Below are 16,722 nucleotides of genomic sequence, written 5' to 3'. Positions count from 1 at the left end.
ACCCTCTGCCATTGGGGTCATAACAGGAAACCACTGGTTGTGGGTCATAGTCTATGGCGGTGATTTTGAAACCGTGTGAAGCTAAAGGGATCTTTTTCATGTCAGAGCATCTATCTATACAGTGTTGTGGATTACATAGTTGTAAAAAAGCTATATGGGTGATTCATAGACCGGTCACAGTCCATCAGTCTCTGTGCTACTCCAGTTGGCCTTAACCGGTCGTCCACAGAAGACGTCTACAGAAGTTCCACCTGCTGTACAGGAGACTGCCTCTGTATGCTGCTCAGACTTGTCAGAGACACAGCCAAGAAAGGCAAACGAGCCGAGTCAAGTTAATGCATGTTATTTTTATTCTATATATTTCAGTGTTACATTTGTGAAAGATAAAAAGTTGCTTTACATCTGAGAGGTATATGTGCTTGTCAATTGGAAGACATAACATTTTGCCTGCCCCACGAGTAGAGTATAAGGTGCGCGCCGATGCCGTAATACACGCCAATCTGACACTTCTGAGACGGCGTGACATCGTCAGGGTTCCTTCACAGTAGTTTCTTTATAATGGCAGAGATCCTTGATAATTATATGCTCTGTAATATACCTTTATGATACAAATCTCTTATTATATCTTATATATGCGCCTCTACTCAAAGCCTAAGTCTAGATATTTGGCACAATGAGTAGTCTAGGTTTTGGTATTAAAATGATTAAACACCCTGATGGCAGCCATGACCCATAGTTACACATAAAATAATCCCACTGAGAACCACAATTTCCTCGAAACCAATGACATCACTGGGATGATGACATCACTAGTCCTTGTGTGATGTACTTTGGCCGCCCCTGTTTAATACTTAGCTCTAGGTTATGGATGAGTCCAGGATGATGATATATAGCACTGTGCTCACAATGCTTGGCCCATGTGGAAGTGGAGAACGTAGGACGGAATGGCCAACAATTACTAAGACAAAGTTCCGTGTAAAAGTTTTCTAGGACAATTTATTAGAACGACTGTTTGTGACGCACTCGAAACTTTTTCTTGAAAACGAGCGTGGCTAAACCGAGTTGCAACTTGAAAAACGATAAAGGTTGCACCATGATTTACCAAGAATGATTACTCTTGAACACTGAAGGTGCATTACTGCCATTACATCTTCAATGTTCTAGAGTGATCATTCTTGGTAAATCATGGTGCAACCTTTCTCGTTTTTCAACGTATATGCTTTTTTTTGGTTTGGTTGGCGCCTGTTCACACTAGCTTGGATGTGCTGGTTTTTTCTCTCGATTTGTATTAAACAGAGTTATAGTTTGGGCCAACTGCATTATTGAAGTCTGACATTATTTGGCACAAACTGGTGGACTACAAACACAAGTAGGAAAAATATGTCTAACGTCAAGCCCAATGAGCTAAATCCATCACATTCCTATAAAAAGCCAACATAGGTATCAAGAAAAAAGATGGAAAATTCCTTGACAAATGTGCCTACTGAGTTTATTCTATAAATGGGGAATGAACATCTGGTCATCAGTAGGCTAAACAATCCATCTTCTCCGATTTCACCAGCCGAACGCTCACTATGGTTGAAATCATCCATTCTCATCAAAATTTTAATGTGTACGGGCAAGTTAACTAGGGAGATAGAAGGTCTGACCAATCAAGATCTGATAAACACGTGCTGAGCCGAGAGCCACACTATCTCTCCTAAGTCTTCCATACATAGGAATGCTCATCTTGGCCAAGCATTCCAATATCTTCAATGAGAGAGCCACTGCCGGTCTCCTCAGTGTCCTGATGGCTTCTTCATGCCCTGCAGGCTCATCTGTATTCTTCAGGCTTCTTTGTGTCCTCTGTGTCCTGTAAGCTTTGTGGTGTCTTGCAGGTTCCTCCGTATCCTGCAGGCTTCTCAGTGTCATGCAGAATCCTTGGGCTCCTCAGTGCCTAGCAGATTCATCAGGTTCCTCAGTGTCCTGCAGACACCTCTATATCCTGCAGGCTCTTCAAAGTCCTGCAGACACCTGTCTTGTAGGGTCCTTGGTGTCTTGCAGGTTCCTCTGTGTCCTGCAGGTTCCCCATGATCCTGCAGGCCCTCAGTGTCCTGCAAGCTCCTCTGACAGCAGCTTATCTCCTGAAGAAAAAAGGAAGTTGGAAATCTGAAGTGCGGGATCCTTCTCTCCTCCATCATTTGTCGGATATGAATCAAGATGCTACCCTACAAGTTAGACTGTCAGCTTAAGCAGCCAATATTGGCACATTTGACCGACTTTAGTCTACTGTGTATGGGAGACTCAAAGAGATGAAAAATACATTGACCAGCAGATAAGATCATCACAATGGAAAACAATAAATATCCTTATGACAAGGCAATTATTTGGTAGCAGAATGATGTTCTCGATGTACATAGTGTTCCCACCATTGGATGAACGTTGAGAGACTTTGGGCACCATTAGGGTCAGACTTCTACTTTTACGATAAGAGGCTCAGTAGTTATATCTTCATTATAGTTATATAAACAGAGGAACTTAATTATCTTATGTTTTCAGCATCTTAATCCCTGACATGTTAATTTGGCAACAGTTCTAGAAAAATATCAATAGATAAAATCAATCATAGTGTAAAAAAGCAACAACGGAGATGGGACAAGATTTTCTGCAGTGCAGCATGGTGAATTATCTGGTGTAATGTGGCATTTATTACATCGATTGGTGGTGGAGTGGGAAATACAACCTCAGAGGAGAACGCAGGTCAAAGGTGGAGATTGGAAAGAACTGTGAATATATGTAATGGATAATACGCAAAATAAAAACTCCGAACATAACCACAGCCAAACTTTCTAGGCGAGTGACATCTTCACCAAAAATGAGTGTAATTTCTCTACCGGCAGTCTTGGAGCCATTGGTTATTGCTGTAAACCTTAGACCAACCAAGATCACAATGCAAGGATGGTGCCCCTTCCCAGGAGATGAGAGAGAGGGATCCTGACATTTTATACAAATGGGATTTCTCCAGTTTCAGGTGGAATTACTCACTGTGAGGGCACTAGAATAAAACCACCAAAGTACTACAGATCCCTCTAAGCTCCCGAAGGATGAGGCTGCCCTGCTGAATGATGTAACATGACCTTGTATTATCATAATCACATATCACTTGCCCTCTCCTGCATGTTTTCCATTAATTAATGCACTAAGAATCAATTACATGTGGTTCATGGGCCTGTTCTCTAATTATATAGCGCGGGTGTAATGTCATTATCAGCTACACTCAATTCCCTGTCCGACAATCAGTGGTTGTGGGGTGGGTTGTAGAACTCTTGTTTTCAGACTCTCCTGCTTCATTACACAGGGCAGAATAATTAATTAGCAATTAATGGAATGTGCACAAAGCTGTCATTGCTCATCCCCGATACCTTTCAGGAACCAATTAATTTTCCTATATAATAACATCCTTATCTCTAACTATGGTAGAAACCCTTTAAGACAACCCAACTTCATTGTCCCTGCCTATTTTATGACCCTGTTCTACCGCTGATATTAAAGTTTACAAGAATAGATTTTATGCCATGACATGACTACTATGACCACCGGATGACATGACACTTTACTATGACGATGACTTCAGGATGACTATGGCCACTGGATGACATGACGCAGCTATGACTATGACCATAGTCACATGATGACATGACTTTACTATGACTTCAGAATGACGAAGACCACATGAACACATGACGCGACTACGACCGTGATCACATGATGAGTTGACGATGACCTTAGTCACATGATGACATGACTTGACTTCAGAATGACTAAGACCACAAGATCACATGACTCGGCTATGACCATGATGTCCCATGATCTCAAGATGACCATGACCACAGAATGACATGATTCAACTTTATGATCATGAACTCATGTGTTTATATGAGGAGACAATTTGACCATGACCATGACCTCAGGTTAACTATGGCCACATGATGACATTACTTAAATATTATCATGATCTCACAACGGCTGACCACAGGATGATATTACTTGACTATGACCCCAGAATGACCATTACCACACAATGCCATCACTTGATCATCCTAAGGTCATGGTCATAGTCAAAATTACACAATGACATGACTTGACAAGGACGTTTCTGCAAACATGATTACACGATGACTATGACTCGTTGATGACTATGGCCATAACCACACAATGACATGACTTGACTATGGTCATGACCACACGGTAACCATGACCTCAATATGCTATAAACTGAAAATTACCATAATCACACAATAACATGACTTAAATGTGACAATGACCGAACAATTAGGTCATTGTTCGGCCATTGTCACATTTAAGTCATGACTCGAATAGGACAATAACCACATTATGACCAAGACCACACATATCCATGACTTGACTATGACCACACAATGATGACATGACAACCATGACCTCACAATGAACATGTTTCAATATATATAACGCTGCAGCCCTTTAGTCAATCAAGACTATATCTATGGTAGTTGCTACACTGTACTCTGCCAATGAAGATGGGCCTTTGGGATGATATACTAAGATTTGGTTGCCTTTTACCTATAGACATTTTTTCTCAGTTGACCTAATATCCAAGCCCTAATGTTCACATATGTATGGAATTACGCAAGGTGATCTTTCCTTAATCAGATCTTTATAAATTAGCAAAGTTTCTTGTTGCTCTAGAAGAATTATATTCACAGTCAGTTTATGCATCAAGCTCTGCTTCTCGGTTATCACAATGACTTTGTAATCGTAAGATAGAATCAAGTTTCCTCTCATCTTAGTGTCATTTGTAACTTGATAGAATCCAAAGAGAAGAAAATGTCACCAAGAGTCAATCGTTCTGTCAGTGCATCATAGGAAATATACTACTCAACGTTTCACCAAAGATGCTCTCAACCCATCTTACATCCGGTAGACAACCATTGACAGCCCATAAATGTGGTTAGTATACACAAACTACAGGACAGAAGGAACTACTTATGTGGTCACCTCATTAGAAATGTTAATTAAAAAAAAAATCAAAAGTTGGTTTTAGAAGATTACGTGGGATTCTCAAGTTCCTACAATATGTAACTGCTCAACAGTTTAAAGTATTGCTAAGCTTCTAAAATCCAATACAACCAAACAGCTCATCCAGGGAAACATGGAGAAACATTAACTATCTGGATGTAGAGAGAAGAAGTAGTCTTAAGATATATGAAGAAACATTGACCAAACACATGTAAAGAAACAAGGTCCATGTAGAAGTGAAGAGATCTCAGCTAAGATAACTAAACCAACTAGTTGTGAAGACAGGACATCCATGGTGATATAATGAAACAACGATCTGGCATCTCGTTGGAAAGACATTCCGGTCCAATGTAATATGAAGAGATATTTACCATTTAGATTGGAGGAGATCTTGACCATTGTAATATCAAGAAAATTTGATCATTCAGATTGAAAGACACCTTGGTACATGTAATTTGAAGAAACATTAACCAACTAGATATAAGAACTTGTCCATAGTAATACAAAGAAACAGTGATCATGTAGATGTGAAGATATCTTTTTCTTCTCTCATATGAATGAAGAAACACTGCCCTTATTCATTGGAAGAGATCTTGGCCAACATAACAATAAACATTGAACAACTCAGATCTGGAGAGATGTCATCCATGGAAATATAAAGAAATTACATCTTCATGTGAAGAGATCTTGATTAAAATAATCTCAAGACACATTGACCATCTTGGAGTCAGAAGATCTCATACAATGAAAAGTGAAGAACTAATGATCATCTAAATGTGAGGAGATCTTGGCCACTGTAATACACAGAGACATAGGCCATCTAGATATGAAGAGCTCTTGCCCAGTGTGATATGATGAAACATTAGCCACCTAGATGTGAAGACATCCTGTCTTGTGTAATATGGAGAGACATTGGCCATCAACATGTCAAGTGTACCTGCCAACAGTAATCTAATGAAACATTCACCACCCAGATATGAAGAGATCTTGGCCACTGTAATATGAAGAGACATTAGCCATCTAAATGTCAGAAGAATTTGTCCTGTGCAATAAGTAAGAAACATTGATCATCTCGATCAGTGGAGATCTCTTCAGTGAGATGTAACAAGTCTTGCCGAAGTAAGATAAGTAAGTTCTTCCTCAGTCTTAGTAGGTAGGATGAAGTCAAGTAAGATATAATTACCATAATCGAGATATCTAAGACCCACTCTGGAGATGCATACTAATATTTAAACATAGATGAGATTGATGACCTCCAACTCAGGAGACATAGTCTAATGAGGTATATTAATAAAGATAGGTGTACCAGGCAAAAAAAAAAAGAAAGGAAAAGTTCACTTCCGTTTTCCAGCTATTTTTTTTAACGAAAGCTAGCACTTGAGGTCATGATGTAACATCTACAGTAGATTAGGCCCCCTATTTGCCTATGATGACTCCGTTCCCTATATCTCTACTACGCGCCGTCCTGGCAATGGTTTAACCTACAAAATATGTTGAGGATAGAATAACATATTAGATCTGCACCATAAGTGATCATTGACGTGTGAGAGTCTTTCCTTCCTACATACAATAATAAAGATCTTACTAGTGCGCTACATACATTGTATATGGAGGGGTTTGCTCAATTACAAATATTTAGGCAGTGTTAGTAAGTATCCATCCATATAAGATAAATTCAGAAAAAAGTGGAGAGATTTCTAGATGCGCTTCACGTGGACAGAAGATGCCCTGGGGAGCTCCTACAACCTCCTATCCTATTCCTACTACTAAAGATATCGAAAGTGCAAAAATCCAAAAAGTTGTGAAAAAACATTTGGCAGATCCAGATAATATCGGCTAACACTTGGTCATACACATAAGATTAACGGCTATAACAAACAGCTTCATTTGGTATAGTCATACTAAGGTGTCTACATCTTCAATAGTTGGCAGCTGGACATTTTTTCGGGGAGCTTTTCTTCATACTTCCTTATAAACCTGTAAGCTCAGCTTAGCCACGTGCTGTAATATGGAGAAGGATGTAAGCAGATGATGGACACCTCCGGCAGCAATCTACCTCCCGATACTTCTTCCTTCCAATGTTTGCCATTGGGGACAAGTCAGAGCACTCTCTACTCATAAGGTAGTCAACTGAGGTGTATAAGTACAGTCAGATTAAACAATCATTCAGCCACCTGATATTCCCCTCCCAAGGCTCTCTCAGTTCAGGGGAATATGGCTGGCCATATATTAAAAATCTCTGGACCGAAAGCTTTTTTGTCCAACAGTCTCCTTACCTCCTGAATGGTGTGAGAGGAATAAATGGCTGCCCAACACCACTGGTGGCATGTCATATGTCAACAAAAGAATTGACAAGTTAAGATACAACTTCCCGCTCCATGTCTCCTCGGACATTGGCCATTTTGCCCATCCATATCTCCCCTCACAACTGCCAACTTCCCGATCCATATCTCTCCTCACATCTGCCAACTTTCTGATCCATATCTCCCCTCACATCTGCCATTGGTTGAGAGTTGTGAGGGCCCTAAGCTAATTAGATGGTTGACCAGTTCCACCAGAAATTGGTGGGTATGGCCAACACACATCTAAAGTTTATGGCCAGCTTCAGCTGATGCCAAATGCTTTGAGATTGGAGCATACAGATATCCAACATGCTCGATCCATTAGGAGAAAACCGGAACTCTACAATACTCATTAGACAGTTGACCAGATCTGCCAAAATCATTGAGCTTCCTATTAGATGTGAGCACATTTAGACTTTATGTTAACATTTCCTGTCTGGATCGTCTTTAGTAGAGGACGTTGGACTTGATGGTATCAAGTGAAGCCATAAATTTCCTGCTCAAAATACTTATCTTCAACACAACTTTAAAGTGAGTAAGTATGGTAAGTGATATTCCGGAACATTTCGGTTAAGACAATGACGATTATATAATTTTATAATTTTCCATTTAGTATCAGAGCTAATCTAATCCCGTTAGTAGGAGCCCATGGGACTCCGCGACTGAAGCTAAGGCATATCCAAGCCGCGCCTTACCGAAATCAAACCAATATCTATGGTCTAAATGACGCTGGTGCTTGTTTTTCTATATTTAATTAATCATGTTTTGTCATGCTTAGCGTTAATTACCCAACTGGGTCCCGTGACATCATCAAGCATCTAGAGGTGAAATTGTGCCACGTGACTCCTGTGCCATCAATCTTCGCGTTAATCACACTGATCATGTTTCGCAGGCTAATTGGATGAATCATTCACTTTTCATGCAGCGATTGTGATCGTATGAGATTTTTTTAGCATTTTTTTTTATAATCTATTGGTTTTTATAAAAGTGTCAGTACCACATTATTGTGCCATTTATTATCTCCCCCTTGGCAACAGTAGGACGTGAATCGGGTTCCTCCTCTACCTCGGAGAGTTGATAGTTCTGTGTTAGTTTTCCCCAGCTGTCGGGGACAAGGGAGAGTTCAGGTGTTTGTCTGTTCCTTGCTTTGTGGTAAGTGACGGGGAGGCAGGGACACTTTATGCTTCATTGTTCGGTGACGAGGTGACCGAATTTGGCTTACAATCCTTTGTTGTAGACCACCGTCCGAGAGGTGGTGTTCATCGCAATTTCTGGCTCCAGTCGTGAGGTCTCAATCTGTTAAAGAGCAAACAGTAAAATATCAGTCATCACACGGGTCAGCAAAAAATACATATCTCAATTGGCAATATAAGTTGGGTCATACTCTTTAGATATGACATCCCTTAACACGTTGTCCATCAGAATTACGGCACAGCCTGAATGTGAGAGCGCAGTGTCTGGTCAATTCAGAAAAGGGGCGAAGGCAAAAAGTGGTGAATACCAAGAATTCGCCTTTTCCATGCTCCTCTCCAAAACCCCCACAGCATTTTCATACGAAAGAATGGCACATCGTCCAAGGACCTTTATCTGAACTATTGATTTATGATTAAAAAATGATAAACGACGGTGACTCTTCATAACAGCAGCGTTCCTATAAAAAAGAGCCGACATTTATGAGAGGAAGCCGTTCGGCTCTGTTACTTGTAGGGGAACCCTAAAGACTTCCATGATTTACCGTACTTCATAAATGACTATTGTGAAATGTTTTGATAGAGGCGGCTATAATGTGTTACAGCTAATTATAATTAAGATACATCACCATAATTCAAGAGAGTGTAGGCAGCGATCAGTTCTGCTGGTGAACCGTGCAAGCAAACATATGTCTCCGACGTCAGCGCGTCATCCACATACAGCGTAGAAGGTAGATTAGCCAAGAGGATGAGGGCACAGCGAAAGATACCGCAACACAACATACATGGGGGCACCGAAAATGAGAAACCAACAGGCTCATCAATTACTGGCGTTACAGCAGAGGATCACCTCTCAGCAGCAGCATCAAAAGGTAGAGCAACCTAGTAATCATTGCATTAGCTATCCCGAGTTACATCCTGTATTATACTCCAGAGCTGCACTCACTATTCTGCTGGTGCAGTCACTGTGTACATACATTACTGATCCTGAGTTACATCCTGTATTATACTCCAGAGCTGCACTCACTATTCTGCTGGTGCAGTCACTGTGTACATACATTACTGATCCTGAGTTACATCCTGTATTATACCCCAGAGCTGCACTCACTATTCTGCTGGTGCAGTCACTGTGTACATACATTACTGATCCTGAGTTACATCCTGTATTATACCCCAGAGCTGCACTCACTATTCTGCTGATGCAGTCACTGTGTACATACATTACTGATCCTGAGTTACATCCTGTATTATACTCCAGAGCTGCACTCACTATTCTGCTGGTGCAGTCACTGTGTACATACATTACTGATCCTGAGTTACATCCTGTATTATACCCCAGAGCTGCACTCACTATTCTGCTGGTGCAGTCACTGTGTACCTACATTACATTACTGATCCTGAGTTACCTCCTGTATTATACCCCGGAGCTGCACTCACTATTCTGCTGGTGCAGTCACTGTGTACCTACATTACATTACTGATCCTGAGTTACCTCCTGTATTATACCCCGGAGCTGCACTCACTATTCTGCTGGTGCAGTCACTGTGTACCTACATTACATTACTGATCCTGAGTTACCTCCTGTATTATACCCCGGAGCTGCACTCACTATTCTGCTGGTGCAATCACTGTGTACATACATTACATTACTGATCCTGAGTTACCTCCTGTATTATACCCCGGAGCTGCACTCACTATTCTGCTGGTGCTGTCACTGTGTACATACATTACATTACTGATCCTGAGTTACATCCTGTATTATACCCCAGAGCTGCGCTCACCATTCTGCTGGTGCAGTCACTGTGTACATACATTACATTACTAATCCTGAGTTACATCCTGTATTATACCCCAGAGCTGCGCTCACCATTCTGCTGGTGCAGTCACTGTGTACATACATTACATTACTAATCCTGAGTTACATCCTGTATTATACTCCAGAGCTGCGCTCACCATTCTGCTGGTGCAGTCACTGTGTACATACATTATAATAGTGGGCCCGTGTGTGAGAAGGCAGAGATGTCCGTTTTTCTTGCCTCATCTTTTCCCTATACTTGTCACACTCCCTTGATGACGCGTCGGGGGATACATTTTCTGGGGTTTTCTGCGGAGCTGGTTTGGGTCCTTGTTAGGGTGGGAGCAGATACACGGGGCAGGACAGGGCAGGCAATAGGAAGTTGTGCCCACGACTGGATGCCCCTTGGTTGGGGAGATCTCGGCCGCGGTTCTGCACTGGCATTATCTTTTTTCGGTGATTTTCTCATTTGTGACTTGATGATGTCATATTTTGGAAAACTACACCCATGTGAATCAATGGTCACTAGATGATCCGGATGAGAGGCGCCATTGTCGGTCACTTCTTCTCCTGGTCACAGAGGCCAGTCCTGTAGTGAGGCGCTGATCATTTAGGAGACACATTAGGGATTTCTGGGTTCATAGACGGGTGGCGGTTTTCTGTCCAGGATGCAGAGAACCCACAGAGATCCTCTGTACTGCTGGAGGACCAGTCCCGTCCTGCATCAGACACACCTCAGTTATATGGATGGATATTGTGTAATGCATCATTTCTCCTGCGGAGGCAGTGCAGGGAGGGGATGGTGCTCTTACTGCCAGGTTTCTCCATAGATTACACAGATCATCAGGAGCACATTGTAATCAGCAAAATGACAATTACTCAAGTTCTTTTTCTAATTTCTAACAGAAAGCTTAAAATAAAAAAAAATAAAAAAAACATTAACCCCTTCATGACCCAGCCTATTTTGACCTTAATGACCTGGCCATTTTTTGCAATTCTGACCAGTGTCCCTTTATGAGGTAATAACTCAGGAACGCTTCAACGGATCCTGGTGATTCTGAGACTGTTTTTTCGTGACATATTGGGCTTCATGTTAGTGGTAAATTTAGGTCGATAATTTTTGCATTTATTTGTGAAAAAAATGGAAATTTGGGGAAAATTTAGAAAATTTTGCAATTTTCAAATTTTGATTTTTTATTCTGTTAAACCAGAGAGTTATGTGACACAAAATAGTTACGGTAATAAATAACGTTACCCACATGTCTTCTTTACATCAGCACAATTTTGGAAACAAAATTTTTTTTTTTGCTAGGAAGTTATAAGGGTTAAAATTTGACCAGTGATTTCTCATTTTTACAACGAAATTTACAAAACCATTTTTTTTAGGGACCACCTCACATTTGAAGTCAGTTTGAAGGGTCTATGTGGCTGAAAATACACAAAAGTGACACCATTCTAAAAACTGCACCCCTCAAGGTGCTCAAAACCACATTCAAGAAGTTTGTTAACCCTTCAGGTGTTTCACAGCAGCAGAAGCAACATGGAAGGAAAAAATGAACATTTAACTTTTTAGTCACAAAAATGAACTTTTAGCAACAATTATTTATTTTCCCAAGGATAAAAGGAAAAACTGGACCCCAAAAGTTATTGTACAATTTGTCCTGAGTACGCTGATACCTCATATGTTGGGGTAAACCACTGTTTGGGCGCACGGCAGGGCTCGGAAGGAAAGGCGCGCCATTTGACTTTTTCAATGAAAAATTGGCTCCAATCTTTAGTGGACACCATGTCGCGTTTGGAGAGCCCCTGTGTGCCTAAACATTGGAGCTCCCCCACATGTGACCCCATTTTGGAAATTAGACCCCCCAAGGAGCTTATCTAGATGCATAGTGAGCACTTTCAACCCCCAGGTGCTTCACAAATTGATCCGTAAAAATGAAAAAGTACTTTTTTTTCACAAAAAAATTCTTTTGGTCTCAATTCACATGGGCAACAGGATAAAATGGATCCTAAAATTTATTGGGCAATTTCTTTTGAGTACACCGATACCTCACATGTGGGGGTAAACCACTGTTTGGGCACACGGCAAGGCTCGGAAGGGAAGGAGCGCCATTTGACTTTTTGAATGAAAAATTAATTCCAATCGTTAGCGGACACCATGTCGCGTTTGGAGAGCCCCTGTGTGCCTAAACATTGGAGCACCCCCACATGTGACCCCATTTTGGAAACTAGACCCCCCAAGGAACTCATCTAGATGTGCAGTGACCACTTTAAACCCCCAAGTGCTTCACAGAAGTTTATAATGCAGAGCCGTGAAAATAAAAAATCATTTTTGTTTCCTCAAAAATTATCTTTTAGCCGGCAATTTTTTATTTTCACAAGAGTAACAGGATAAATTGGACCCCAATGTTTGTTGCCCAGCTTGTCCTGAGTACGCTGATACCCCATATGTGGGGGTAAACCACTGTTTGGGCGCACGTTGGGGCTCGGAAGGGAAGTAGTGACATTTTAAAATGCAGACTTTGATGGAATGCCCTGCGGGCATCATGTTACGTTTGCAGAGCCCCTGATGTGCCTAAACAGTAGAAACACCCCATAAGTGACCCCATTTTGGAAACTAGACCCCCCAAGGAACTTATATAGATATGTGGTGAGTAGTGTTGAGCGATACCGTCCGATACTTGAAAGTATCGGTATCGGAAAGTATCGGCCGATACCGGCAAAGTATCGGATCCAATCCGATACCGATACCCGATACCAATACAAGTCAATGGGACTCAAGTATCGGACGGTATTCCTGATGGTTCCCAGGGTCTGAAGGAGAGGAAACTCTCCTTCAGGCCCTGGGAACCATATAAATGTGTAAAAGAAAGAATTAAAATAAAAAATATCGCTATACTTTACCTCTCCGACGCAGCCGGGACCTCAGCGCAGGAACCGGCAGCGTTGTTTGTTTAAAATTCCCGCTTTTACATGGTTACGCGAACTCCCGGCTTGTGATTGGTCAGGGCGCCCATGTTGCCGGGCCGCGGACCAATCACAGCAAGCCGTGACGAAAATACGTCACGGCTTGCTGTGATTGGTCCGCGTCCCGGCAACATGGCCGCCATTAACCAATCACAAGCCGTGACGTCACGGGAGGCTGGACTTGCGCGCTTTTGAAAAAGCGCGCGTGTCCAGCCTCCAGTGACGTCCCGGCTTATGATTGGTCACGGCGCCATGTTGCCGGGACGCGGACCAATCACAGCAAGCCGTGACGAAAATACGTCACGGCTTGCTGTGATTGGTCCGCGGCCCGGCAACATGGCCGCCATTAACCAATCACAAGCCGTGACGTCACGGGAGGCAGGACAAGCGCGCATTTTGAAATTGCGCGCGTGTCCAGCCTCCCGGCTTGTGATTGGTTGATCGCGGCGCAACCAATCATAAGCCGGGACGTCACTGGAGGCTGGACACGCGCGCTTTTTCAAAAGCGCGCAAGTCCAGCCTCCCGTGACGTCACGGCTTGTGATTGGTTAATGGCGGCCATGTTGCCGGGACGCGGACCAATCACAGCAAGCCGTGACGTATTTTCGTCACGGCTTGCTGTGATTGGTCCGCGGCCCGGCAACATGGGCGCCCTGACCAATCACAAGCCGGGAGTTCGCGTAACCATGTAAAAGCGGGAATTTTAAACAAACAACGCTGCCGGTTCCTGCGCTGAGGTCCCGGCTGCGTCGGACAGGTGAGTATAGCGATATTTTTTATTTTAATTCTCTCTTTTACACATTTTAACAATGTTAAAATGTGTAAAAGAGAGAATTAAAATAAAATGTTGTTCCGATACCCGATACCCGATACCACAAGAGTATCGGATCTCGGTATCGGAATTCCGATACAGCAAGTATCGGCCGATACCCGATACTTGCAGCATCGGAATGCTCAACACTAGTGGTGAGCACTTTGAACCCCCAAGTGCTTCACAGAAGTTTACAACGCAGAGCCGTGAAAATAAAAATAATTTTTCTTTCCTCAAAAATTATGTTTTAGTAAGCAATTTTTTATTTTCACAAGGGTAACAGGAGAAGTGGACCCAAATGATTGTTGCCCAGTTTGTCCTGAGTACGCTGATACCCCATATGTGGGGGTAAACCACTGTTTGGGCGCACGTCGGGGCTCAGAAGGGAAGTAGTGACGTTTTGAAATGCAGGCTTTGATGGAATGGTCTGCGGGCGTCACGTTGCATTTGCAGAGCCCCTGATGTGCCTAAACAGTAGAAACCTCCCACAAGTGACCAAATTTTGGAAACTAGACCCCCCAATGAACTTATCTAGATATGTGATGAGCACTTTGCACCCCCTAGTGCTTCACAGAAGTTTACAATGCAGAGCCGTGAAAATAAAAAATCATTTTTCTTTCCTCAAAAATTAAGTTTTAGTAAGCAATTTTTTTATTTTCGCAAGGGTAACAGGAGAAGTGGACTCCAATATTTGTTGCCCAGTTTGTCCTGAGTACACTGATACCCCATATGTGGGGTAAACCACTGTTTGGGCGCACATCAGGGCTCGGAAGGGAGGGAGCACCATTTGACTTTTTGAACGCAAGATTGGCTGGAATCAACAGCCAATCAGAGCAATCGTAGCCACGGGGGGTGAAGCCACCACCCTGGGCTGAAGTACCACTCCCCCTGTCCCTGCAGATCAGGTGAAATTGGAGTTAACCCTTTCACCCAATCTGCAGGGACGCGATCCCTCCATGACACCACATAGGTGTCACAGGTCAGATTGGCACCGACTTTCATGACTCCTACGTGGCATCACAGGTCGGGAAGTGGTTAAAAGTTTGGAATCGCTGAAATCCTATTGACCTGGAGTTCGATCTGCCCACGAACAATGACGGAATTGCATTTTTGACCAGTTCACAACACTTGGAATTTTCTTTCCATGTTTCTGCACGTTGTACGGTGAAGTGACGGCACTAACCAAAACTACAACTCGAGAAGTCAGAAAGAAAAAAAAAGCAAAATAGAAAATGGTAATGGCAGGAAGTGGTGATAGACGTGCGGCGGAATATGTTGGCGCTATAGAAATAAACATTATTATTATTATTACTATAGAGGACGGCTGTCACAGTTCACAGGGAGGATACCCTTATTTTCCCCACCACTCACACCAATTTGTCATGAACTGGGGTGGTTTGGTTGACCCTGGTTCCTTTCTGAAGATTTATCTATATCCCACCTTCCAGTTCCAGCTCTCTCACGCCCCCTTACCCTCAGGTCTGATCGGGTACTGCACCTAGGATAATTAGTCGCCAGAAAGGCTGCCTTACTGGCAAATGGGCACGCTGCAGTGAGGGTGATATAACTTCTCCCACTCAGGCGGGAACAATAATTATAAACGCCACCGTTGCTACAAAGCCTCCCAACGCATAGGACAAATTCTGCTGCCACCAGCTCCGATTTCTTAATTATTAACGGGTCCGGAGCCAAACCAGATCAGTGCGTAATTCACTTCAGAGGACATGACAGTTCGTTATAGAGCAAGGAGAGACAAAGCTAGTAATTTTATATTTTACTCTAAAAAAGGTAGGCAGTGTTTACAGAGGTATAAAAAGATATTATAAAGAAGACAAGTATCGTATGTACAGTACAATCACAAATAAAAGGGGATTAAAGTTGAAAAAACACTTACATTTCATTCAGATCATTTTAATCTCCTGTCTGCCCATGTGCTCAGGGACACACATCTAGATGCATCACACATCTGTATAGCAGCTAGACCCCGGACAAAAGACACACTCACAACTCAGCAGGATTAAGATAAGCCCTCTTGTCGTGACATCCCTGAGTGGGCTGAGTTATGAAATGCACTCCTCTTTTCTCAGAGTAATGACAAACCATTTTTTGACATAGCTCGCTGTATGAACCTCGTATACGAACGGCACAATGATCAGGAGGTGCACCACATCGGGGGGATTCTTTTTTTAAGTGTAAACACAGCTTAGTTACACGACCCACTTACGGAGAAACCCGCTCCTTGCACTCGTTGGGTTTAGCTTCTAGCTATTTCAGGGAGTTATAGATCTCTCGATGGACATCCGGAATATATAATCCTTATATCTCTAGCCCTGATCCTTGCCAATATATATATCTTTCAAAGAACAATAGAATGCCATGCTTCTGTACCAGTTTTAGCCAGTATCAGGTGGAACGAGGGGGGGGGGCGGGGGTATGAGGAGTGTAGGGAGACCTGCTTTTGCAGCTCAAGGCCATAAAAATTCTTGAGGGAGGGGAAATGAGAGTTTAGGATTCCATCCTTCCGTTGGATTCCATCCTTCCGTTGGCAGGCACAGGAAACTGCAGCTGAGAGCTATGAAT

At 42.6% G+C, this 16,722-nt stretch overlaps 1 protein-coding gene across 5 annotated transcripts in view; it reads right to left on the bottom strand.

Annotated features, from left to right (window-relative positions):
- Positions 1-327: 327 nt before the first annotated feature.
- SFXN5 (sideroflexin 5) overlaps positions 328-16,722 on the bottom strand; it is a 317,212-nt gene continuing 300,817 nt past the window's right edge. For all 5 annotated transcript variants that reach the window (XM_077280329.1, XM_077280330.1, XM_077280333.1 and 2 more), the window contains one exon: positions 328-8,675. In XM_077280329.1, coding sequence (XP_077136444.1) covers positions 8,598-8,675 — 78 coding nt within the window. In that variant the 3' untranslated portion in view covers positions 328-8,597. The remainder of the gene's footprint in view (positions 8,676-16,722) is intronic.

The sequence above is a fragment of the Ranitomeya variabilis genome, chromosome 1, assembly GCF_051348905.1.
Source record: "Ranitomeya variabilis isolate aRanVar5 chromosome 1, aRanVar5.hap1, whole genome shotgun sequence".
NCBI lineage: Eukaryota > Metazoa > Chordata > Amphibia > Anura > Dendrobatidae > Ranitomeya > Ranitomeya variabilis.
The sequence above is the reverse complement of the archived record's forward strand: the minus strand, read 5'-3'. Positions and strand labels throughout refer to the sequence as shown.